Here is a 27,079-nt window from a genome sequence, read left to right on the forward strand (position 1 = left end):
CTGTATCTTTGCTTTAAGTATGTAATACGCAGGCAGGTTGTAGCATTGTGGGTAAGATCTTTGCCTATAATCATTTTGGGAGGGAAGGGAGAGGGAGACCAGACTTATAAGTTCATTGGAGTAAAGGGAACTCCTGATCAGAGATAGCTCTGCAATTTACGGTCTTATAGAGCTGGCTAGGATGCTGAAAGGAGAAATGATTTGTCTAGGGTCACATAGCCTGTCTGCCCATATGTGTCAGAAGCAGGACTTGAACCCAGGAGTCCCTGACTCTGAGGCAGCTCTCTATCCATTCTGCCACACCACCTCTCACTTTGAATCTATAATGCCAAAACTGTGTCGGTCAAGAGATGCCACTGGAGAGCATCATTGTGAATGTCAAATACAAAGTAATCCCAAGTTTATCTAAGAAGGCTCCAGATTTGCTATGCTAAGAGGGCTGCTTCAGCGTCATTATCAGGCAGTTGATTCTGTTTATAAGATATAAATCTTTGAATCAATGACTGATGGAACAAGTGGGAGATATGCTTTCAGTGACTCCACATGTTTTACAAATGTCTTTGTCTTTGGTGAAGCAGGAATTTTCAAACAATCTTGGCACGTATTTAGGACTCACAGACTGCAAAGGGTGCACCGCCACTTTCTGCAGGGCCTTAGAATCTACTCTAAGAGAAGAGAGATGTGAGGAAGGGGTGCCCTATGATCCTGTGAGTCTACCTAAGAATTGTCAGGATATTTGTACGAGTTCCCAGGAATCATGGGTGCCATGTTGTTTGCCTTTTTATTGGGTTGGGAAAGGGCTGGAGGGAGAGAGAATTTGGAACTCAAAATTTAAAAAAAAATGCATGTTTAAAAGAAAGAAGAAAACCCTCTACTCTGTAAAAGAAAAAAAAAGTGTCGATGTTTGTGTTAGGTGTTATGGGAGAAACTAGCCTCAGGGTGAGTAGAAGGGAACTTTATTGTGTGGACTGTTGATATGAAATTTAACACTGAGATTCAGTAGAGTGAGTCATTTCAATTCAACAAGCATGTACTGAGTACCTATAATGTGCCTAGGCACTGTGCTGGTTGCTGGAGATACAAAGACAAAAACAAATCAGTCCTGACCTGAAAGGAGATTATATTCCTCTATGAGGGAAGGTGTGAGAAACAATATACATCTAAAATATACAATAAATATGAAATGTATACGGAGACAATATACACTATATATAGCTATATGTATATGTAATAATATTTGGGTGGGGAGAAAACACTATTTCTTGGAAGGGAGAGTTGGTCAGTGCCAGAGGATGCACTTGAACTGAGCCTGGAGGAGGAGCTGGGGATTTCCAAGAGGCATAGAGAGTGTTCTAGGCGTGAGATATTGCCTATTCAAAGCCGTAGAGGTGGGAGATAGATTGTCACGAATGGGGAATAGCAAATAGGTCATTTTTCTTTTGTGGATCGTAGGGCATATGTGGCAGTTAGGAAATGTAGTGCATAGAGTGCCAGGCCTGGAATCAAGAAAACCTGAGTTCGAATCTGGCCTCCAACACTTACCAGCTGTGTGACCTTGGGCAAGTCACTTAACCCTGCTTGCCTCAGTTTCTTCATCTGTGGAATGAGCTGGAAAAGGAAATGGCAAACCATTTCAGCCAAGAAAAGCCCAAAAAGGGGTCATGAAGAGTTGAATGAGATGAAAATGACTAAACAACAACAGCAAAAAGGATACGTGTATTTACGTTGCTTATGTTGGTGAGAGAGTAAGGTGAACTAAATCTAGAAAGATAGATTGCATCTGGATTATGAAGAGTTTTAAATGCCAGAGTTTATATTTTATTCTGGATTTTATCCTAAAATAGGAAGGCACTGAAGCATCTCGAGTAAGGGAATACCATAGCAGAATCTCTCCTCTGGGAATATCAATCTGGCCGCAGTGTGGGGAATGGTTTAATGGGAGGGAGAGACTGGAGGCAGGGAGACCAGTCAATTAACCAGTCATCAAGCATCTGTTAAGCACTTAGTATATTCCTGATACCCTGCTAAACACTGGAGATACAAAGAAAGGCAAAACACAGTCCTTGTCCTTAGGGAACTCACATTCTAAAGGGGGAGATAACATGTAAGTAGCTAAATTCTCCATTAGATTGCAAGTTCCTTGAGGGTAGGGACTGTCTTTTGCCTTTTTTTGTATCCTTTGGCCTTAGCACAGTGCCTGGCACACAGTAGGTGCTTAATAAATGTCTATTAACTGACTGGCTGACAAGTACATATGAGATAGAGTGTTGTTGTTCAGTCGTTTCAGTTGTGTCTTCATGACTCCTTTTGGGGCTTTTCTTGGCAATGATACTGGAGTGGTTTGCCATTTCCTTATCCAGCTCATTTTACAGATGAGGAAACTGAGGCAAACAGGGTTAAGTTGCCTTGGCCAGGGTCACACAGGTCGTAAGTGTCTGAGGCTGGATTTGAACTCAGGCAGATGAGTCCTCTTGACTCCAGGCTTGGCACTCTAAGCAATATGGTGCCACCTAACTGTCCTGATACATAGAGTAGACAGATTGTAGTCTCAGAGGGGAAGGCACTGGGTGGAGGAGGAGGACTGAGAAAGACCTGCAGAAGTTAAGATTTGAATTGAGTCCTGAAGGAAGTCAGGTAAACAAAGGCAGAGGAGGGAGGCTGAGTGGCCCAGGCACGATAGATAGCCATTGCAAAGGCGTGGAATTGGGAGATAGAGGGTTGTTTTTGAGGAACACAAAGTAGGCCCATGTAGGTGGATTATGGAATGTGCTGAGGGGAATAAAATGGAAGAAGACTGGAAAGGTAGAAGGATTTTAAATGGTGTGCACAGGACTTTGCATTTGATCCTGAAGGTAATAGGGAGCTTCCTGGAGTTTATTGAGTATGGGAGGAGGGAGCATAGTATGGTTAGACCTTCACTTTAGGAAAATCATTGGCACTCAAATTTGGGAAAGATTAGAATGGGGAAGAGACTAGAGGCAGGGAGACCAATTAGAAGGCTATTTCAATGGTGCAGGGGAGAGGGGACAAAGATGGAAATGGAGCGATAACTGTATGGCTGAAGAGGCGGGGAGATAAGTGGTACGTGTCATTAGAAATTAGAAAATTTGGCATCTAATTACATATTGCCAATTAGGAGCCAATGGTTTTGAATGAAGCAGAATACGTTCAAGAGAACTGATGTGTATGAAAATGTTAGAGCCCTGGAGATTTTGTGCAAGTGAGCCAAAGTGTATTCTAGAAAGAGCATGTGCTGAGTCAAGAATGGGAGGGAGTTGCATCATCTTCTCTGTCCTGTGTCAATAGGCAATCACAAGGTCATGAGATGTATGTGAAAACCAGGTTTATTACAAGAGAAATGAACACGCACGTGGAACCCAGAGGGTTCACAGTCCTTACCAAAGTTTGCATATTTATGACAGTACAACAAAAGGAGGAGGAGAAAACAGGAGGGGGCATGACATGGGAGGGGAAAGGTGCAGTAATGTAACTGGAAGGGGAGGACCAAGGCAAGGGCAAAAGGCCCCTTCTTTTCCCTTGGGAGCCATGCCTGTTAACACCTAGCACCTCCTCCCCAACCCCCACTACTCGGGAATAACAATTTTGACATTGATGAAGACCCTGGTCAGATTCTATATAATACAGCTTATCTGAATACTTCATTTATGAACCCTGTAGTCTCCAGGTGGAAAGAGAAAGAGTCTGGGAATCAGGAGGAGGAGAAGACCTCCAACACAGTGTGTGTCATTGGGAGTGATGAGATCATCACAATAAATTGTTTTCTTCAAGATAAAAGGGAATTCTAGAAATGATTTCCTTGAAGACGATTAACCAAAAATATATGTTTTTGAGTCATTTCAGTCATGTCTGGCTCTTTGTGATCCCTTTTGGGTTTTCTTGGCAAAGATACTGGAGTGGTTTGCCATTGTCTTATCCAGCTCACTTTACAGATGAGGAAACTGAGGCAAACAGGGTTAAGTGACTTGCCCAGGGTCACACAGCTAGGAAGTATCTGAGGCTGGATTTGAACTCAGATCCTCCTAACTCCAGGGCCAGCACTCTATCCACTGTGCCACCTGGCTGAATTGAACTTAATGTACCTACTTCCCCTACTGCTAGTGCCTTCCCTCTGAGACCATCTCCCATTTGTATTGCATACATCTTGTATGTATATAGTTATTTGCATGTCATCTCTTCCATTAGAATGTGAGCTCCTGGAAGGCAGGGATCCTGTTTTTTTCCTTCCCTTGTATCCCAGAGTGCACTTCTTGGCCCCAAGTTGTCTGTCTGCATCCATCAAACCAGTCAGATACTTGTCAAGTCTTTACTTCATTCTGTGCCATATGGGCTGTTTCGCAATCTCTCTTCCATTTAGCACAGTGCTTCTTGGCTCGCAATAAGCACTTAATACATGGTCACTGACTGACTGGCCCATCCAAGGGCATGCCTGGGTTCTAGGATAGAGACTGTATTCAAATGTTTAGTGGTAGCCCCGGAGAGCGGGGTCAAGCTGCTTGTGATTGGCTGAGTCTGTTAAGTTTGGCCACTGATAAACAGACAAGGGACGAGCAGGCTTTCAATATGACGGCTTCTTTGTTGCAAGTCCTATTCTAGAGACCACTACAGAAAGCAACTATGGAATGCAAAGGGTATAAAACAAGAGGGAGCTATTCGAAGGATAGGGCCTGGACCTGGGAATTCACTGATACAGGGACTTTTTGGGTAGAAACCCTAGAGAGTGGCAGTTTTTCTGCAGTGTACATTCATAGAGAGCTCCCTGAGAACCGAGAAGCTAAATGATTCTCTGGCCAATGCAGCTAATATGTGTCAGAGTTGGGATTGGAGTTTAGGACTTCCAAGGCCAGCCTTCTATTTATTTTGTAACAAGGGAATGAAATCACTGCATTATGCCCCCAAGAATGGGTCAAAATCTAAAATTTAAGATCATTGATTTAGAATTGGAATGTATTGTTTAGTCCAATGCATCTCCACCACCACCACCTCATTTTATAGAGGAGAATCATAGTAGCATAGACTTGGCCCTCGAAGAGATCTTTGAGGTCATCTTATTCAACCCCCTCATTTTATGGATGAGGAAACTGAGGACCAGATAGGTGAAGTCACTTGTCCAATATCATGCAGGTAATAAGTAGCAGAGCTGGGATTTGAACTCTGGGTCCACTGACTTTAAATCCAAGAGGCAGCATGACATGGCAGACAGAGTGCTAGGCTTGGGGTTAGGAAGACCTGGGTTCAAATCCCAACTCACACGCTTACTAGTTTTGTGACCCTGAACAAGTAACCTAACTTCTCTGGGCCATAATTTCTCCATGTTTAAAATGAGAAAGTTGTACTGATAAGATTGCTTCTAGCTCTAAATTTTCAGCTCCAAATGCCTGATCCCATGTTAAATAATTAGTTAATAAGTGGCAAATTCCTCTTCCATGTGTGAAGAACCCCTCTATAGCACTCAGCAATGTAGTTTACTAGCCTTGGAGGGTAATCAATGGTTTTTATATGGTAAAACTCATTCATAAATTGAAGGACTATGATATAGTAAAGTCTGCTTGTATACCCTTCCAGGGCCAAATGGAAAACAACTGCAAATTATAAAGTTACTTGCTATGCATGTGCTCTGCATAAAGTTACTTGTAATAGAGAAGAGAGCATCTTACCACAGGACTCAGATTTTTACACACCAGTACATCCTACACCTTCAAACTCTTTGATCCTTTTTTTTTTTTTAAACTTCTATCTGCCTCAGAGACAACTTCTTGCCCAAGTCTCCTTTGTCTCTTATACATAAAAGCTTAGGATGCTCTGGCTGGAGAGCCAGAGGGAAGTGAAGATTTGATAATTACCCAGTTAACTTGATCAACATCGACAGCCTGACTGGATGACCCCAGAGTGCATTTCTTGGCCCTGAGCTGGCTGTCTCCATTCATCAAAACAATCAGATAATTGCCAGGTTTCTACTTCACTCTGTGCTGTGTGGGCTGTTTCTTAGTCCCCCTTTCACTTCAAGGGGGAGTGCTGGGTGCAGAAAGGTGGGGGGGAGAACTAGGCCTAGAAACATTTGTAAACTTTTATGCTCTATCAGCTTCAGATCATTATGACCCCTTCCTTCACTGGGGCAGTGACTTGTAATGTGGAACAGTCTGGGAATGAACCTTGGAAACATTTGAGCACTGTGGTCATGGGGCCTTTTGGCTTTTTCTATTTATTTGTTTCCAAGTTAAATGTGTTCTCCTTTGGAAGCTCTTTCCTTACAAGGGAGACCTTTGCTCTAATCTACAACTCTACTCTTTAGAATTCTTTAGCAGCTTTTCAATCTTCAGGATTTCCTTTGAATGTTGAGTTCTTTCTAAAGAGGCAACTTGCAAAATGTACCATCTAGAAAGAGCTGAGAGTCATGCATTTTGTTGGCAATGGTTTTTTTTACCCAAATAATTTACCATATGACATTCGTTTATTTTGAATTTAAACCATGCTGGACAACATTTAACTTGTTTTTTTCTCTCTCTCTTTAATTACAGCTTGGTCTGACAATAGCCATTCGCTATAGCCACAGGTAAATGTTTTCTTCTTCTTTTAAGAGGTAGCTCTGTCAATTTATAGTGTTTGCATTTGATAACAATATAAATATTTTGTTGGCATTATTGTGTAGCTATTTGACAAAGTGGGTCATTAGCAAAGCAGTTGCAGGCACTATTAGTTGGTTTGGTCATATGGTGTGGTGGAAAGAGCATTGGATTTTGGGTACGAGGACCTGGGTTTGAATCCTTAGTTTTTCTACTACTTAAGACTAGTATGACCTTGGGCAAGTCACTTGTCTTCTTTGTTTAGAGCTGTAAATAGAGGTAGCATGGTATAGTGGATAGAGAGCAGGCCTTGGAGTCAGGAAGGTCTGGGTTCAAGTGCTACCTCCAACACCTACTGGCTGTTTGATCCTGGGCAGGTGACTTAACCTCTCAATGACCCCAGGCAATGTTCCAACACTAAGTTGTAGAATAGTTGCACATTTGCATTAATACAGGGAGTTTTCTCGCTGGGAGTTCCATATACCAATGAAATTATAGGTTTAGACCCCATCTCAATCCCCCACAAAAACTACAACAAAAAATTTTTTTGCTATCTGTGAAGGTTAATAGTTGAAGCTTTCTGCATTTTTCCTGGGCCCTCTACCTATATAGAGCTTCCCAAAAGTGTTAATGTGAAGAAACCATTCCCACCTCTCAGCCCAGTTCTGTCCCTAACTCGTGACTAATGTATGTTCTCAACTTATCCTCCATGTTTATGACACTTGGTTAGCTGAGGCTTTTCTCTTCACTGACATCCTTTATCGAGAAAGAGACAGTTCTTTCCTTAAGCCTATTTAGACAATGTTTAAGAAGTCTTTTTGTTAGAGGTTGATTGAGGGAGGTGAGAGAAAGGACTCAGAGGTGAAGAGTTTCGTTTTTGATTTCTGCCTTCTCTGATGCAGCCTGACCTCTCTGAATGTTGGGTTAGCAGATAGGTGTTATTAAGATTGAGTGGAGGAGTAGGTACCAAAACCCAACTTCATTCTGAGCATCCTATTAGAAGCTGGTTTTTAGGAATTTTAGGTCTTTGAAGAACAACCTCCCTCTTCACTTCTCCCCTCCCCAAGTCCATAGACTTCCTTAGTGCTTCTCATTTAATTACCACATGTTATATTGGTACAGTGGATAGAGCACTGGGACTGGAGTAAGGAAGAGCTGAGTTCAAACCCAGCTTCAGACAATACTAGCTGTGTGACCTTGGAGGGGTCCCCTCTGTGTGTCTCAACTGTTTCCTCAACTATAAAATGGGGATAATAATAGCACCTATTACCCATGGTTGTTGTAAGGATGAAATGAGGTAATATTTTAAGGCATTTAGCACCATTCCTGGCACATAGTAGGGGCTTAATAAATACTTGTTTCTCCTCTCCCATTTTGCTTTGTGTTTTTTGCTACCCCATCCCTATTCCCTTTGCCATCCCATCATCCCCCTACATAGACAAGGAAAAAAAGAACAAAGCCCTTGTAACAAATATAGATAGTCAATCAAAACAAATTATCGTATTGGTAGTATCTAGAATCGTATGTCTCATTCTGCATCTTGAGTCCATCACTCAAGAGGTAAAGTTCTTCATCCATCTACTGGAATCTTGGTTGGTCCCTGCAGTGATCACAATGCCCAACTTTTTTAGAGCTGTTGTTATTATTTATGAAATATCTTATTTTTTTCCTATTGGATTATAAACTCTTTGAGGGCAGAACTTGGGTCTTACATTTGTTTCCCTTCACTTCAATTTAATCCAACCAGCATTTGTTAAATACCTATCACATGCACTGTATGTTGTTAAGTGTTGGGGATGGACAAAGATAAATTAAAAAAAAACCTTTTCGCTTTCAGGGAGCTTGCATTTTATTTGGATAATGTAACATTTGCATATGTAAGTAAATATAGTAACATTCAAGGAGGGAGGAAGCACTAATTTCTAGGGGGATTACAGAAGACTTCCTATTAGTGGTGGTACTGGTGGTACTGCTCCTTGAAGGAAGGTAGGGTTTGTCAGAGGAGGAAGTGATAAGGGTATATGCTTTCTAGGTGCACAAGAGAGCCTGAGCAAAGGAGTGGAAATGGAAGATGGAATTCCAAATTTAGGGAATATTCACAGTCTATCTTGGCTAAAATACTAGGTGTGAGTGGGGGGGAGGGGTAATGTAAAATAGGTTGAAGTCAGACTCTTAAAGAGTTTTAAATGTCATGGTGAAGAGTTTGTATTTTATCTTTGAGGCAGTAGGAAGCCACCGAAGCACATACCACCTAAGTTAGCTTCTTGCACTTGGTGGGTACCCTTTGAATGGATTTGAAACTGCAGTGATTCTGAATTCTTATGTCTACATTACCCATGTAATTTCTAACAGAAGGTCCATTTCAAGAGGTGCTATGGAGTAAGGCTGGTGTAAGACTCTAGTAAGGACAGGGCTTGGTGATGAGTTTGTTATAGTCACCAAGTGGAGATGTGAGTCAAAGGTGGTATCAAAGTTTAGAGCTTGGATAATGGAAGATAGCCAGATCATTAGCAGTGATTGGGGTAAAGGGGAGGAGATAAGTTTTGTGAGGAGGAAGGGTCAGAGTAGGGAGAACAAGCTCAGTTTAAGAAAATCTGGGCTGTACTTCACCTTCCACTGGACTCCTAGACTTTTATGCAAAGCTACCATGAGAACATAGATAGGGAAAGACCAAGTTATCTCCGAAGCAAGTGGTAACCCCAGTGCAGTGATATGGGCAAAGGCATCTTTGAGGATGTTGCAAATTTTCTTCACAAGTATGATGGAACTAAGGACATATTGCCACTCATTCTCAGTGCCTTGCGCATTTAGGGTTCTTAATAAATATTTGTTGAATTCACCTTCCCATCTAAGCTAATGAATCAAGAGTACTCTGCCTCCCCCCAATTTCCTTTTTAAAAATTATTTACTTTTACCATTAATTTTTTTAAAATTTTGAGTTCCAGATACTCTTCTTCCCTCAAGTCCCTCCCCCACCCTTCAAGAAAGCAAGCAATATGACATAAATTACACATGTGAAGTCATACAAAAGATATTTCTTTATTGTCCAGATCGTAAAACCAAACCAAAACAAAAGCAATAAAAGCAAGAAACATAAAGAAAGTGAAAAAAGTATGCTTCAGTCTACACTCAGAATTTCATCAGTTTTCTCTCTGGTGGTATGTAGCATTTATCATCATGGGACTAATATTGAATTGAAATTTTCTTGGATCATTGTCTTGACCAGAGTGGCTAAGTCTTTCATAGTTGATTGTACCAGGCACTGTTACAATATTGCTGTTACTATGTATGCTATTCTCCTAGTTCTATTCACTTCACTTTGTTCAAATAAGTTCATATAAGTCTTCCAAGGTTTTTCTGACACCATCTGACTCATCTTCTCTTATAGCACAATGGTATTCCATCACAATCATATACTACATGTAGTTCATCCATTCCCTGATTGATGGGCATCCCCTCAGTTCCCAAATCTTTACTACCATAGAAAGAGCTGCTATAAATATTTTTGTATATATACATCCTTTTACCTTTTCTTTGATCTCTTTGGAATACAGACCTAGTAGTGGTATTGCTGGGTCAAAGGATATGCATAGTTTGATAATCCGTTGGGCATTGTTCCAAACTGTTCTCCAGAATGGTTGGACCAGTTAGCAACTCCATCAACAATGCATTAGTGTTTCTATTTTTCCACATCCTCTCCAGCATTTATCATTTTCCTTTTCTGTCATGTTAGTCAATCTGATAGGTGTAAGGTAGTACCTCAGAATTGTTTTAATTTGCATTTCTTTAATTAGTAGTGATTTAGAGCATTTAAAAATTTGAATATTGATAGCTTTGATTTCTTCTTTTGAAAACTGCCTGTTCATTTCCTTTGACCATTTATCAATTGGGAAATGACTCTTATTTTTATAAATTTGGCTCCCTTCCCTATATATTTTAGAAATGAGACTTTTCTTAGAGAAACTTGCTATAAATCCTACCCCCCCTCCCCAGTTTCCTACTTTCTTTCTAATTTTGGCTTTATTGGATTTGTTTGTGCAAAAAATGTAATTTTATGTAATCAAAATTATCCATTTTACTTCCTGTGATCTTTTCTATTTCTTGTTTGGTCATAAATTTTTCACTTATTCATAGTTCTGACAGGTACATTTTTCTGTGCTCCTTGAAAATGATTATGATATCACCCTTTATGTCTAAATAATTTATCCATTTTGACTTTATTTTGGTATACAGCGTGAGATGTTGGTCTCTGCCTAGTTTCTGCCAAACTGATTTTTAGTTTTCTCAGCAATTTTTGTCAAATAGTGAGTTCTTGCCTCCAAGGCTTGGATGTTTGGGTTTATCAAATACTAGATTACACATCATTACTGTGTACCTAATCTGTCTCACTGATCTTTCACTCTGTTTTTAGCCAGTTTTGATGATAACTACTTTTTAATAAAGTGTAAACTCTAGAACTACCGGATAATCTTCCTTCATATTTTTTATTGAATTTCTTGATATTCTTGACTTTTTGTTCTTCCAGATGAATTTTGTTGTTATTTTTTCTAGTTCTATAAAATAATTCTTTTGATTGGTATGGCACTGAATAAGTAAATTAATTTAGGTAGAATTGTCATTTTTGCTATATTGGCTTGGCCTACCCATAAGCAATTAATATTTCTCCAGTTGTTTAAATCTGACTTTATTTGTGTGAAAAGTGTTTTGTAATTGTGTTCATATAGTCCCTGGTTTTGTCTTGGCAGGTAGATATTCCCAAGTATTTTATAATCTCTACAGTTATTTTAAATGGAAATTCTCTATTTCTTCCTACTGGGTTTTGTTGGTAATAATATAGAAATGCTGATGATTTATGTGGGTTTACCTTATATCCTTTAACTTTGTTGAAGTTATTGATTGTTTCAACTAGTTTTGTAGATGTTTCTCTAGGGTTCTATAAGTATACCATCGTAGAATCTGCAAAGAGTGATAGTTTTGTTTCCTCATTGCCTGTTTTTATTCCTTCATTTCTTTTTCTTGTCTTATAACTACATCCAGTATTGAATAATGATGGTGTAATGGACCTTCTTCCTTCATCCCTGATCTTACTGGGAAAGCCTGATCTTTTTGTGAAAGCCCTGTTACAGATAATGCTTGCTCTTCATTTTAGATAGATCTTTGTTGTTTAGTTATTTCCGGTTGTGTCTGACTCGTGATTCCTTTTTGGGGTTTCTTGACAAGACACTTGAATGGTTAGTCATGTCTTTCCCCGGCTCATTTTACAGATGAGGAAACTGAGGCAAACAGGGTTAAGCAGCTTGCCCAGGATCACACAGTTTATTAGGTGCCTGAGGCCAGATTTGAATTCAAGTCTTCCTGACTCCAGACCGGTGCTCTATCCATTGTGCCACCTAGTTGCCCGCTAGTAGATAGATGTTATTTATCATTTTAAGAAAGACTCCATTTATTCATATGTTTTCTAGTATTTTAAATAAGAACGGATGTTATATTTTTTCAAAAGTTTTTTTTTTCTGCATCTATTGATATAATCATGCAGCCAGGTGGCACAGTGGATAGAGCATGGGATCTGTAGTCAATAAGACTCATCTTTGTGAGTTCAAATCCAGACACTTACTAACTGTGTGACCCTGGACAAATCACTTAACCCTGTTTGCCTCAGTGTCTTCATCCGTAAAATGAGCTGAAGAAGGAAATGCCAAACCACTCTGTTATCTTTGCCAAGAAAACTGCCAAAGGAGTCACGAAGAGTCAGTCATGACTGAAACGGCTGAACAGCAACAAAAATTGATATAATCATGTTGTTTTAGTGATTGATATGGTCAGTTTTGCTTATAGTTTTCCTAATATTGAATCAGTCTCGCATTCCTGGTATACATCTCACCTGGTCATAACGTATGATCTTTGTGATATATTGTTGTAATCTCCTTGCTAGTGTTTTATTTATAATTTTTGCATCAATATTCATTAGGAAATTGACTTGTAGTTTTCTTTCTCTGTTTTTGTGCTCTCTGGTTTAGGTATCGTCTATTGTGTCATAAAAGGAATTTGGTAGGGACTCATTCTTTACCAATTTTTTTCGAATAGCTTATATAGTATTGGGATTAATTGTTCATTAAATGTTTAGTAGAATTCACTTGTAAATTCATCTGGTCCTGGGGATTTTTTCTTAGGGAGTTCATTTATGACTCGTCCAATTTCTTTTTCCAAAATAGAGTTATGTAAATATTCTATTTCCTCTTCTGTTAATCTGGGCAATTTATATTTTTTAAAATAATCATTCATTTCACTTAGATTGTCAGTTTAGCTGGCATATAATTAGGCAAAATGATTCCTAATAAATGCTTTAATTTCATTTCCATTGCTGTTGCATTAACCCTTTTCATTTTTGATATTCGCAATTTGGTTTTCTTTTTTTCCAAATCAAATTAACTATTGGTTTATCTTTTATTGATTTTTTTCATATGCCAGCTCTTAGTTTTCTTAGTTCAATTCTTTTTTTAACTTTCAATTTGATAAGTCTCTTTTGATTTTCAGGATTTTTATTTTGGTATTTTATTGAGGCTTTAAAATTTGTTCTTTTTCTATTTTTTTAGTTGCATGCCCAATTCATTAATCTGTTTTTTCTCTTTTATTGATGTATATGTTTAAAGATATAAAATTTCCCCTCTGCTTTATATCTCACAAATTTTGTATGTTGTCTCATTGACATTCTCTTTAATGAAATTATTGTTTCTATCATTTGTTTTTTCATCTACTTTTTCTCTCTCTCTCTCTCTCTCTCTCTCTCTCTCTCTCTCTCTCTCTCTCTCTCTCTCTCTCTCTCCTCTCTCTCCCTCTCTCTCCCTCTCCCTCTCCCTCCCTCTCCCTCTCCCTCTCCCTCTCTCCCTTCCCTCCCTCTCCCTCTCCCTCTCCCTCTCTCTCCCTCTCCTCTCCCTCTCCCTCTCCCTCTCCCTCCCTCTCCCTCTCCCTCCCCTCTCTCTCTCTCTCTCTCTCTCTCTCTCTCTCTCTCTCTCTCTCTCTCTCCCTCTCCTCTCCCTCTCCCTCTCCCTCTCTCTCTCTCTCTCTCTCTCTCTCTCTCTCTCTCTCTCTCTCTCTCTCTCTCTCTCTCTCTCTCTCTCCCTCCCTCCCTCCCTCCCTCTCTCTCTCATCAGGGTTAAATAACTTTCCCAGGGTCACACAGCTAGTTAACTGTCAAGTGTCTGAAGTCAGATTTGAACTGAGGTCTTGCTGAGTCCAAGGCTGAAGCTCTATCCACTGAGCCACCTAGCTGCCCCTAACTCATTCTTTAGAATTAAATTATTTGGTTTCCAATTATTTTTTAAATTCATGCTTTCATAGCACTTCATTGGATGTAATTTTTGTTCCATTATAGTCTGAAAAGTTCTGAATTTGTTGGTGAAGTTTTTATGTTCTAATACGTGGTCAGTTTTTGTGATGATGTCATGTATTACTGAGAAAAAGGTATGTGTGTGTGTATATATATATATATATATTTTTTTTTTCTATTCCCATTCAGTTTTCTCCAGAGGTCTGCCATGTCTAACTTTTCTAAAATTCTATTAATCTCCCTAACATCTTTCTTATTTGTTTTATGATTAGATTTGCCTAGCTCTGAAAGGCAAAAGTTGAAATTCTCCATAGTTTTATTGTCTGTTTCTTCCTGTGAGTCATTTAACTTTTCCTTTAAGAATTTTGTGCCATTTGGTGCATATATATTTAGTGCTGATATTATTTTATTGTCTATGGCGACTTTTAATAAGATGTAGTTCTTCTGCTTATCTTTTTAAATTAGGTCTATTTTTGTTTTAGGTTTGTCTGATATCAGATGTCCCTTAAATAGTGGTAAAAGGGCTGGATTTATGTATGGCTGTGGATAAGTCACATCATTTCTCTGGGCCTTATTTTCCTTATCCCTATAAGACAGGGTGGTTGTGAAGATCAAATGAGATTCTCTCTGTAACATGATTTGTAAATAATAAAGTACTAAATCAATACGAATTATTTATATCAATTATTCTGTGCGTATTTAAGAATCAAAGGTTTAGGAATGAAAAAGACTTTAAAGGCCACACAGTCCAACTCTCTTATTTTACAGATGAGGAAACTGAGGCCCAGAGAAAATAAATATCTTGCCTCCAGGTGACATAGGGACTAAAGGATAGAGCTAGGGTTTGGACCCTAGTGGTTGGATTCCCGTTCTAGTGCTCATTCTACTCTATTACACTGCGTCTCTGTCATTGCCACTTTATCAGAAAAGGAAGTGAGCCTTTTGGTTCGTAAGGGGTGGTTGGTTCTGGGGAGATGTGTGCTTGCCTTGATGAGATGATTTAATTTTAAGGTCTAAGTCATTTAATCTCTGATCCAAGCAAAGCCAAAGGGGATGTTGTAGGAGGCTGAACAGATATCTGGAGGTGGTAGAAATATCCCATGCTGAGGACTCTGCCATTAACAGCTGTGCTTTTATAGGAACCTGTGGATACTTCACTGTCGTTCATATTGTTTTTATTGTTTTTTTTTGTGAAGTCATTTTCATAGAATAGATTTTTTTTCCCTGTATTTGCATTTTCCACTGCATGGTTTGAAGGTTTTTCTATGTGGAATCCATACTGTGGGTAACAATTTGGTATCCCCAGAATTGCCCTTTGCAGATAAAACTCTCAGGGCCTCCACCACCCACACAGTGGGGAAAGATTTCCTGGTGTGTGGGTGTTTTTCTTTTTTTTTTTTCCCCACAAGGTTTAAAGATAGGTTACATGCTTACTGCAAAATTTAGTGAAACTACTTTGAGAAGCAGAAATCCTTAAAGTAAGTACTTTGGGACAAAAAACAAAACAAAACATAAGATGAAATTAATTAATGGACTGAGAATTGGGCATCTTACCCTTCAGGTTCACTTCTGATGTGATAATGGAGAGATTCTGTTATAAACAATGGCTTTGGGATAATATGAAGTGTTGATGTCATAATTTTTGGGAGAATACTTACTAAAACAAAATGAGAAGGCCACCTCTTAGCTCCCAAAGCTAAGAATGGACTTTTCCATCAAGGGAATGGAGGTGACAAATTTTAATTTGGTTTTGTCAAAATTGAATTGATACCGATGAGGTTCCACCTCTTACACCAATGCCTGAGTGCATATTTTTCTCAGCAGCTGATTTATACCAGTCTCTCTTAGAACCTAAGAAAAGCAGATTAGCCAGCCTCTTTAGCCTTGAAGCCTAAATCTCATAGGCTTCCAGTGTAAACAAAATTTAGAGGAGAATATAAACTCCTTCAAGGGCAGGGACTGTTTTTTCTTTTGTTTTTGTATCTCCAGTACCTAGCACAATGCCTAACATATAGTAGGTGTATAATAAATGATTGTTGGATGAGATTTGGTTCTTGCCCATCCTCACCCCTTGCCTTGTGGGAAAGGGAAACTTTGGAGCAGCACAGCAGACTGGTGACCACAGAGGCAGAGAACTAGAGGCAGGGTGCTATATTGGCAGGAGCTCTGGCTCTCTAGTCCTGAGAGACCTGATTTCAAATCATCCCTTCAACACTAGCTGTTGAACCATGGCCAAGTCACAGGATAATTATATATCGCACCTACCTTACAATGTTGTTGTGAAGGTCACATGAGAAAAGGTATATGGAGAGTTTGTGAACTTTAAAGCATTATATAACTGTAAATTGTTATTATCACCTTATGCTTTTATTGAAGATTGTTCTGTGCCGTTTTCTTGGTCATTCTGAGGTATTGGGGTGGGGGGAAGGACTGTACCCTTTACAAAAGTTTGGTGAGGTCCTCTTTCTATGACTCAGCACCGATTTGATTGTACCTTTTTTGACCTTTTCTACCCCACCCCACCCCTGCTGCCTACTTCTTCATCTCGTCTTCATTTACACTTGATAGCACTGTGCCTGATGGTCCAGATGTCTCATTAGAAGTCTAGCTTATGGAAAGAGACCACTGGGGGAGGGGGCAAATTGAGAACAGTGCTTGAACTGTCTCACGAAGGCTGCTTGAACAGTTTGGCCATGATCCCTGACTGGGGACATCGCTTGAATGCTCACCTCTGAAAACAGAGACTCGATGAATTAAGCAGTTTAAGATCAGTCACTCTGAGAAATGTTCTTGAATATGCTCATGCTTTTGTCTTGAATGAACCCAGACAGCATAGCAAAAAGTGATGGGGTCATGGACTTTAGTGTACTGATTTAGATTATGAGCTAAGTTTGAAGTTCATAGGCAAAGCAGAACATTTATTGAATGGATATGTGGCTGCTGAGAAAGGAGCTAGCTGTCTCTTTAAAATACAAAGGAAGTGGAAGACAAGAAACACAGCATTAGAGCATATAGGATTTTGATTTTGAATGTAGTTGGCAAATATCTAGTGACTTTTAGTTTGTGCTGGTTTGATCTCTTGGAAGGCAGCTGGAGTACACCGCTCTGGTTCTCCAAGTTCTGTGAAAATAAACAAAGATGCCTTTCTGTGTCTCCCTGACCCACTCCCACCCCCTACCCTAAGCAAAGGAATAGCTGTTGCTGGCTGTTTTTCTCTTCTGTTCCCTTTTCCAGATGTCACAGGGAGGCAAAGAAGCAGCCTTAAATACAGGGTATCCAAGAAATCATTCAAGCTTGACTGTATCAATCACCTTGAAATCATTCTGAAATTCCCTTCTCTGATCACAATCTCCTGCCCTTCCACTTCTCCCACTCCTCCACTTATTTCATAAGGTTCTTTGCCCTCATTGTGACCTTTAGTCCCTACATTTCTTCCTATTCTACAAGTCTTCCTATTCTTGCCTCCCAACAAAGTCATCTTGTGAGTTGCTAGGTTTAAAGCTAGAAGGAACCTTAGAGTTCATCTTCAAACTCCTCATTTTAAAGATTCGGAAACCTTCAGAGGTGAAATGACTTTTCCAAGGTTACACAGGGAGTAAGTGTCAGAGCTGTGACTGGCTTTATGGTAAGGCATTTCAGTACCTCCCTCTCCCCTATGCTTGAATCTCCCAGGTCTTTTGATTTAGTCAATCAGCCAATAAACATTTAGTAAGTGCCTGCTATAGGACAAGTGCTGGGCTAAGTGGTGGAGATATGAAGAAAGGAAAAAAATATTATCTGCTTTCAGGGGGTTCACAGTCTAATGGGGAAAACAATAAAACTACTATGTAGAAATAAGATATACGTATATGTGCATGTATGTATGTGTGTGAATACACACCTCGAGGTTATGAACTCCAAATAGAGGATTTCATTTTATGTTTGATCCTGGAGGTGATAGGGAGTCTCTGGAATTTCCGATGTGATCAGGCCTGCTCTTTAGAAAGAACACTTTGACAGCTGAATGGAAGATGCAGTGGATTAGGGAGGGGCTTGAGGTAGAGAGACCAATCAATTGCAAAAGTCCAGGCATGAGATGATGAAGGCTTGCAACAGGGTGGTGGCAGAGGCAGAGGAGAGGTGTTATGAAGGTAAAATTGACAGGCCTTGGAAACAGATTGGATATGGGGTGGGAGGGGGCAGAGTGTGAGAAATCAGAACACCTAAGTTGGAACCTGAGAGGATGGTGGTACTCTTAACAGTGATAGGGAAGTTAGGGAGAGGGGAAAGTTTTGGGGAAAGATAATGAGTTCCATTTTGAACATGTGTTTAAGAGGTTTACAGATCATTCAGCTTGAGATGCCCAGTAAGCACTTGGAGATGTGAGACTGGACTAGGACAGTAGAAAAGCTAGTTCTGGTTAAGTAAATATGAAAATTATCAGCATGAAGGTGGTAGATGAATCCTTGGGAACTGATCACCAAGTGAAGTAGTTGAGAAGGAGAAGAGAAGCAGGCCCTCTTAATGTCCAATCCACAGTAACTTCTACCTTTGGCCTCCTGTAACCCTCTACCTGAAAAGCCAAGACACCAGCAGAGGAAGCCCCCAAACAGTCTGTATGGAGTCTACTATAAATTTATACTTTGTTTCGTCAACTGGGCCAGCTCTGCTCCAGAGAAATCTTTTGATTCCCTTCCCATTGTAAATCTATCCCATTCCCTGTAACAGTGCCTCCAATATTCTTTTTTGTTTTTCCCTCCTCAAAATCCCAACTCTTACCTCTTTCCTCTCTTAACAAATGACCATTCCAGGAATGAATTCCTGCCTTTCTCTCCCATCTCCAACTGCTAAAGTCCTTCCAGGCTTCCAAATTTTCTATTAGATGCTGTCTCCTCAATAAAGCCTCTCTTCTTTCTTCCTGTACCCCCACTTCCCAACAGCCATGTGACCTCTACTCCTGAAATGATTCATGTCACTTTCCCTAGACCTCTGTCTTGCATTTATCATGTTCTTATATCACAATTATTTATGTATATTTCTTTTCTCTTTCTAATTACATTGCATGCCTTTTGAAGGGTATTTATACCCTATATACCCTGGTACCAGGCACAATGCCTACACAGGAGTGGGGAACCGGTGGCCTTGAGGCCACATGTGACTCTAGGTCCTCAAGTGTGGCCTCTTGACTGAATCCAAACTTCACAGAACAAATCCCCTTCACCAAAGGATTTGTTCTGTAAAACTTGGACTCAGTCAAAAGGCTGCACCCGAGGACCTAGAAGGCCACACATGGCCTTGGGGCCACAGGTTTCTCACCCCTGGAACATACTAGGCTCTTAGTTAAATCTTTGTTGAATTGAATTGAAACCAAAGCTCTCTTTTGAAGTAATATATTTCTCTAGCAGCTTAGCAGATAGGGTGCTGGTCACAGAGTCAGGAAGACCTGTGATCAAGTTCCAAATTCTCTGAAATACAGGCTGTGTGATCCTAGGCAAGTCCCATCTGCCTTAGGCAGTGTACTTTAGACAAGTTTTGAAGACTAATTTGCAGAAGATGCAGACTTGCCTTGGTAGAATAAGTCACTTTTAGGGAATTCTTTACACCAATGAAATTGCAGATTCAGTCCTATCCCTGTCCCTCTCTTAATCTTAGCCCTATCAATCTTCAAAGAAGGCATCATATTAATAGAATGTCTAGAGCAATAGAATGTTAGACCCCTGGGGAACATTAAAGGTTATTTCATTCAATTCCTTCATTTTTGTAGATGAGAAAACTGAAGTGTAGAGAGGTAAGGATTTGGCCAAGGTCACTTAATTACTAAGGGCAGAGCCAAGATTAGAACCCATTTCCTAACTCCCAATCCAACTAATTAACTTTCAGAGTTTTCGTGGTACCTGTACTATCTTTTCCATATGTGCAGGGCTAGTACTATATAAAATGATAAAGTAGATAAAGTTTATTTTCAGCCCCTTCCTACTTCCCTTTTGAGTTCTTTTGTCTTCTTCATCTTGTACCCTCTGCCTCCATGAAGTCTTTTTTTTAAATAGCATTTTCCCCAGTTACTGTAAAGACAATGTTTAACATTCATTTAAAATTTTTTTGACTTCCAAACTGTCTCCCTTCCTCCCTTACCACCCCCTGCCCAAGGTGGTAAGCAATTTGATATAAGTTATGTGTGTTCAATCATTTAAAACATATTTTCATATTAGTCATGTTGTGAAAAAAGAAACAGAACAAAAGAACCACAAAAAAATAAAGAAGTGAAAAAAGTAAGGTTCAATCTGTATTCAGACCCCATAGTTCTTTCTCTAGATGTAGATAGCATTTTCTATCATGAGTCCTTTGGAGTTGTCTTGGGTATTGCTAAGAAGAGTTTAAGTCTTCATAGTTGGTCATTGTACACTGTTGTTGATACTATGTACAATGTTCTTCTGGTTCTGCTCACTTCACTTTGCATCAGATCATGTAAGCCTTTCTAGCTTTGGCTGCCTAAGAGCCTCCATCAGGGTTTCTCACCCCCTCAGCCTGATTTCTTCAGTCAGCGCCTTGACTCTGCAATGCTTTCTCCATCTTCTCCACTGTAAAACAGACTCACTGGGCTGGTCTCAGTTATTAGAAGGTATCTGACAAACAGCAGTGTTGCTAAAGCTGTTCCTTGGTGATGAGGGGCCATATTTGCAATCTACTATGAGGCAATGGCAATGTTTTAATCAAAAGAAATGAATCTTTAATGGAAGAATTTCAGTCATTAAATGTGTTCAATGCAGGATATATATCTCTTTGAGAGGGAATAAAACCTTCCTAACACCCCTCAAGTCACACCACATAGGTGGCTACCTAGTCTGTCTTCTTACAAAGTTGTCCTTGCATGTGTGACCTATTCTTCCCTCCCTCTTCCCCATCAATCTATCTTATAGCTCTCTAGAAATGTATTAAGTCACTAATCTAGTCTCATCAGGTCAGTTGGACAGGAAAAGATTACAGACAGGACCTTGAGGGGCTGGAGTAGGTAGGGCTTGATGAGATAGAGTTAGAAGCCAAGAAGCTTGAGTGGTAGGTGGGATCCCAGCCAAAGTTCAAGGCTGAGAAACTAGAGAGTGAAGTCATCAGGCCAAAGGAAACAGCAGTTAGGAAGCCAAGGTACAGGCCAGGCTGAGATACACCGAAATCAGAGACAGAAGCAGGGACTAGAAAGAAAGCAAAAAGGGGGCTGAGCCCAAGGGTTGGGAGCCAGGAAAAGCCAGCTTATGCCTAGAGCTTAGCCTGGACTAATGAGGGTGTCCTACTTGGTGTTCTGCTAAGTACATTTGGGGTGTGGGGGATGTACTGGCTGTGCCCCCTTAAAGGAGTCATGCTGTAAACCAAAGGTACTCAGTGAACAAATGTTTTAAGCTACTAGCTGCGCATGCATGGGTGAACTCCCAAATATTTCAGTAATTCCAGAAATACTGTTGAGCTAACTATTAGTCATTAGCAGGGTTTTTGGGGAGAAAATGTGGAACAATGGGAAATATCCTATATTTGGAGTCAGGGGTTTTGGATTCCATTGCTGCCCCTGACACTACTTGTGTGACATTGGGCAAGTTTCTTAAATTCTCTGGGCTTCCCTTTCTTGATCTCTAAAATGGGGGGATTGGACTGGATGAACCCTGGAATCCATTCCAGCTGTAGTTCTGTGATCTTACAGTTCTCTAGTTTGTGGATTCTTCTTTGATATTTCTTTTCCCTTTGACTTCTCACCTTTGGCCTCACTCACCACTGAATGGGGAAGGCAGCAACATCCCTTGATCAGCTGAGATTCAAGCAGGAGTTATTCAAGGTGATTTCTCACTGATTTCTCACTGGCCTTCCAACTCTAAGATCAGGAACAGCCCCAGAGAAGCACTGTTGTGGGAAGATACTCATAGCAAGTTTAGGGCTTTACTTCTAGTTTTATTCATCTCTGCTGCTCCTGGACCCAACTGATAGAGTGCCAGGCCTGGAGTCAAGAAGACTCATCTTCTTGAGTTCAAGTCTGGCCTCAGACACTTACTAGCTGTGTGATCCTTGGCAAATCACTTAATCCTATTTGCCTCAGTTTCCTCATCTGTAAAATAAGCTGGAGAAGGAAATGGCAAACCAGCATCTTTGCCAAGAAGACCCCAAATGGAATCATGAAGAATTGGACACCACTGAAAATGACTGAACAACGAAACTGAGGATTTATCCATGTCATATCTTGACCTTTTATATATAAATCTATCATTCTTTATACAAAAGATACATTCCTAAAAGAGGCTGTCAGTATCAAGGTCTGTTTTCCCCTCAGTTCATGCTGCTAAAGTTTCTTTATCTTCAACAAGTACTCCTCCCCCCAACCCCAGCATCCCTCCAAAGAGTTGATGATCCACAGAACAAATCCTTAAACCTCTTGGAAAGCTGCTTATTCTTTTGTAAAGCAAAATTTCCTTTTCTACCATGAGTAATTATCCCATAATTTGCCATATAAGTTAATTTTTGTGCAACGAACTTTCTGAAAGGAAGGGTATGTGCCTGGAACTTGGATATGATACAATGTAGGAACTTTTTTTTCTGATTTTCATGTACTTGGGATGCCATTGAAATCTCAAATACTATATGATTAGGAAATTGCCTTGTCCACATCTTTTGGATCTCTTGTTTTCTTGCTTAAACATCTTCTGAAATCCTGCCACTTCCAAGAAGCAGAGAACAAATGTTCTTCGGCCTCATTTTGTTTAAATGGACCACTTTTCTGATTTCCCTTTCTGTTATAGATAAGGCTAATGATCGGGAATAAAGAGGAGGGGGGTCTTCCATGTCTTTTGCTTTAGTCCCCTCATTTAATAAATGAATAAACTAAGACTCAGGGAGGTTTAATTGACTTACACAGAATTACATGGTGATTAGTGATAGAGCTGAGACTTGAATCCAAGCCTCCTGATCCTAAGTCTGGGGTTGTTCTGATCATTTAATTGAGATAATGAAGTTTGCACAGTTTTAGTTTGCTTTTTGACCTTTCCATTGAAAGCACAGTATCTTGTGATTAGGCCTCTAAGGTCTATTTGCAGACTTAAATAGAGAAACATAACTGCTCTCAAAGCCACCATCCTGGTTCAGTCCCGAATTACCTATGGCCAGGACTATTCCAATAGTCTTTTCCTTGGCCTTCTCTAGGCTTTCCCCTTCCTAGTCTCTCCTTCGCACCGTTTCCAAACTCCTTTGTTTAAACTTCAGTGGCTTCCTATCACTTTAAGAGTAGATGAGAGGCCTTGAAAAGGGCTTGGCAAGCAGTCACACCAGAGATGCTAATCCTCCCTGAGTACCCCATAGACCCAACTCTCACCTGTGGCTCTAAGAAGCTGTAGCATCTGGAAAATGGGCTAAACCAGGTTGAAGGTAACCAACAGGTCTCAAACACATCAGTGATTGAAAACTGTCTTTACATGTAATTGGAAAAAATTAAATACTATTAAGTGGGGAAAAAAAAAACCAGAACAAAAAACCCATCACTGAGTTAGAGGGATGTCTACCACAAGCACATGAAGATTTCCTCTGGTGGGATGGGCAGAAGAGAAAAATTTGTTCCAATGGCCATGAAGGCACTGAAACAGGCATCGTGGAGTGTTCAGAGCTTAGTTAGACGTTCAAGACACCTAGGTCATCCCCTGGTTCCCAGACCATCATGGGTTGTCCTGACTTTTGTCTTGTTACTGGACTTTGATGACTCTGGAAGAGTGAGGCTGACGGCTTTGTGCAACTCTGCCTCACTTAAATCCAATTCACAAGCAAATCAAAGCATGACCCCATGATGTCATTGGTCCTCTTCGAAAATAAAGGACAAACAAAAGTTGAGAGAGGGGAGGGCACGAACAGCTTTGTTTACTAAGTGGCACTTACTCCTTATCATGTAAGTTCACTGAGACCTTAGTGATGATGAGGAGAAAAGACTGCCCAGACTGGGTTTCCTCTCCTCTACTGGGTATGAATTCAGCGATTAAGTCTGAAAACTGATCCAGCAGGTCCACAGGCAGTGGTGCCCAAGGTAACATCCCAAGAGGCACTTTTCATCCAAACCATCTGGAAAGCTCATCTGGTCAAGAGGCCTAGGTTCTTCCCTAGAGACAAATGGAATCAGTAACTTGGCAGCTGTTTTCCTGATCTCCATCAAGGTTTTCAGTGGGAAAGCAGGCCAGTATTTTACCCCCTCTCAATTCAGTCTTAAGCAGTGGGTTATTGCCCAGATTGATGATATGATGGAATCTCAGACTTGAAGGGGACCTTAAAAGCCATGGATTGCAATGCTTGTGCCTGAGTATAAATTGCCTCTGTAACATCCATAGTTAGGGGTTATGTAGCCCCTTCTTGAAGAGCTCAAGTCCTAAAGGAACTTGCTGAATTCCAATGCATCCACTTTGGGGCATTACAGAAATGTTCCTTATTTCAAACCAAAATCTGTCTCTCTTTAGCTTCTCCCCTTTGCTCCTAGTTTTGCTTTCTGCGGGCCAAACAGAGCAAATGCAATCTTTTTTCCACAGTATAGCCCCTTTCTTTACTGGAAAATAGTTACCATGCCCTTGTCCCAGGAGTGTGGGAGGCAGATCAAATTGGCTCCAAAAGCCAATTGTTAAATGTTCCGTGTGAGTATTTACACCTTGGAAATTGTCGAATACTACAAATCAAGGCTAGATTTGCTTTGTTAATTGTCTAGAATTAAGAAAATGATTTAGACAACATTAATAATGTAACTTTAAAATGTGTCATGCATACATCTTTAAAGAGCCAATTGTTAAATATTTACCAGCACACAGCTAACTGTTCCTTTCTCACTCTATCCTAATCTTATATTTGCTTGCTAATCATCTCCAGTTCCTTTAGCCAATCCTCATATAACATTGTTTTAGGTTCCTTCAAAATCCCTGCCCCTCTTTGGACAATCCAAGGAGCTAGATCTTGATCTGACAGAGACCTTAGAAGCACACTGAGCCATAGAATCAAAGATTTAGGACTAGAAGGGACCTCTTAGGTTATTGAAACTAATCCCTTCATTTTACAGATGAAGAAACTGAGTCCCAGAGAGTTGAAGTGACAGGTAAATGGCAGAGCCAGAATTTGAAAACAGGTTTTATGACTGTGAGGTTCAGCCCTTTGACAATGACCACAGTAATTCCTCTGTTCCTTCAGTTTCTGATGAAGAAGTCACCCTCCTTGTCAAGGCCAACTCCTCTACTTGATATATAAATATAAATGTGTGTGTGTGTGTGTGTGTGTGTATGTAAACTTGATCCCATCCCTTCGTATCTTCTCTAGTAGATTGCTGTCACTATCATTCCTATTGTCCCTTTAATCTTCTGTCTTTTCCTACCTTCTAGTTCTTTCCTTACTGCTTTACAAGTCTCCCCATCCTTAAAAAAAATTCCTCCCTAGACCTGCTATCCTCTCTAATCTCCTTCTTCTTCTCACATTCTCTTTTAGACCTTATTACTCACCTGAAACTGCTGACTTCAAATTTGCCAGTGATCCCTTATTTGCCAAAATTATTGGCCTCTAATCCTCCTCATTCTTAATCTCTATAGCTTCTGACTGGGCAGCTAGGCGGTACAATGAATAAAGCTGGGAATCAGGAATTCAAATGAGCTTCAGACACTTATTGTATATGTGACCCTGAACAAATCACTTAACCTTATTTGCCTCAGTTTCCTCATCTGTAAAATAACTGGAGAAGGAAATGACAAACCACTCCAGTATCTCTGCCAAGAAAACCCCAAATGGGGTCAAGAAGAGTTGGACAAACCTGAAATGACTTAACAACAAAAAGCATCCAGCTATTGACCACTCTCTCCTGCTGGATACTTTCTCCTCTCTGGATCTTATTCTTTCATCATCCATGTCATTTCCACTAATGATGGTTATACCCCAAGGCTCTGTCCTGGGTCCCCTCTTCTTTCCTCTATGATTTCTCATCTGCTAGTCTTATCAGCTTCCATTTAATTATCATATCTGTGCAGAGAAGTTACATACTGTCTGTTTCTCTCTCTCTCGTCTTTCACCTGAGCTCCAGTCCCACGTCATGAACTTCCTATTAGACATTTTAAATTAGGCATTGTATAAATTCTTCTTCACTCTCCTCTAACCGCCAGTCTACTCCACTCCCAAACTTCTCTATTATCATCAAGGGCCATAGCATCTTTCCATTTACCCAGGTTCATAACTTCAGTGTGCAACACTCTCTGGGTGCACTCCAGCTTGTACTAAAATGTGACACCTGGAGCTAAGCATAATATTCCAGTTGTGATCTAAGCAGTTTAGAGTACAACAGGACCATTATTTCCCTTATTCTGGATCCTCCCTGACTCTATTAATGCAGCCTCTGGTCACACTGGTCTTTCTCATTATTGCTACCTCTCCATTTCCATTTTCACAGAAAACTGACAGCAGGTCAGTAGTCAGATCTGCAAATTCTTTCAGTATCTTGGGCAGTGGTTCATCTGGGTCTGGTGGCTTGAGTTAAATGATGGATGCTCCGTACTCTCTTACTATCTCTTCATTTCATCTTGGGTTTTAGTCCCTTGCTAAACATTTGTTCTAGCTTTCCTGCTCTCATTGGTAGAGAAAACAGAAACAAAATAGGAATTGAGTAATTCTGTCTTTTCCTACAAGCCTTTACCATCAACCAGTCCCATCTTCTTCTTTATGTTCCTAAAGCTCAAACAAACAAATGAAACAACCTTATGTTTGTCCCCAACATTCAAAGCAATCAAGCTTCAGCTTGTTCTGGCCTTTAGCTTCCCTAGTGTTATTCTTATAGTACTGTCAGCCTTATGTAATTCATTGGCAGTTACTTTGATTAATTAATTTAATTAATCTAATTTATTAATAATTTAATTCCATCCATCATCTATTCATGTAATTAAAAAAAGCCCTTTGACCAATAAGGGCTCACCTTATACAGATTTCCCTGTATATAATACAACAATACTATATATTATATAGTTATATAGTATTATATAATATAATAATAAAACATATAATAATGAGGCTGTACTCTTTTGTTCTGGAAGATGTTTTATAGGAGGAAAAAGATGCCAAGTCTACTGCCATCTCTTTGGTTGAGAGGAAGTAGGCTGGCATCAGATTCTTCTTCTACTCTATATGGCCTCAGTTGAAAACATGACTTAATCTTTCATGACTCCCT

The 27,079-nt window shown here is 40.0% G+C and overlaps 1 protein-coding gene across 3 annotated transcripts in view; it reads left to right on the forward strand.

Moving 5' to 3' along the window:
* The window catches only part of ACOXL (acyl-CoA oxidase like), a 539,860-nt gene that overhangs the window by 160,410 nt on the left and 352,371 nt on the right, over positions 1-27,079 (forward strand). For all 3 annotated transcript variants that reach the window (XM_078149677.1, XM_020987606.2, XM_020987628.2), the window contains exon 10: positions 6,537-6,571. In XM_078149677.1, the coding sequence (XP_078005803.1) occupies positions 6,537-6,571 (35 nt within the window). The remainder of the gene's footprint in view (positions 1-6,536; positions 6,572-27,079) is intronic.

Source organism: Phascolarctos cinereus, unplaced genomic scaffold (genome assembly GCF_003287225.1).
Source record: "Phascolarctos cinereus isolate Bilbo 61053 unplaced genomic scaffold, phaCin_HiC Scaffold_2;HRSCAF=192, whole genome shotgun sequence".
NCBI lineage: Eukaryota > Metazoa > Chordata > Mammalia > Diprotodontia > Phascolarctidae > Phascolarctos > Phascolarctos cinereus.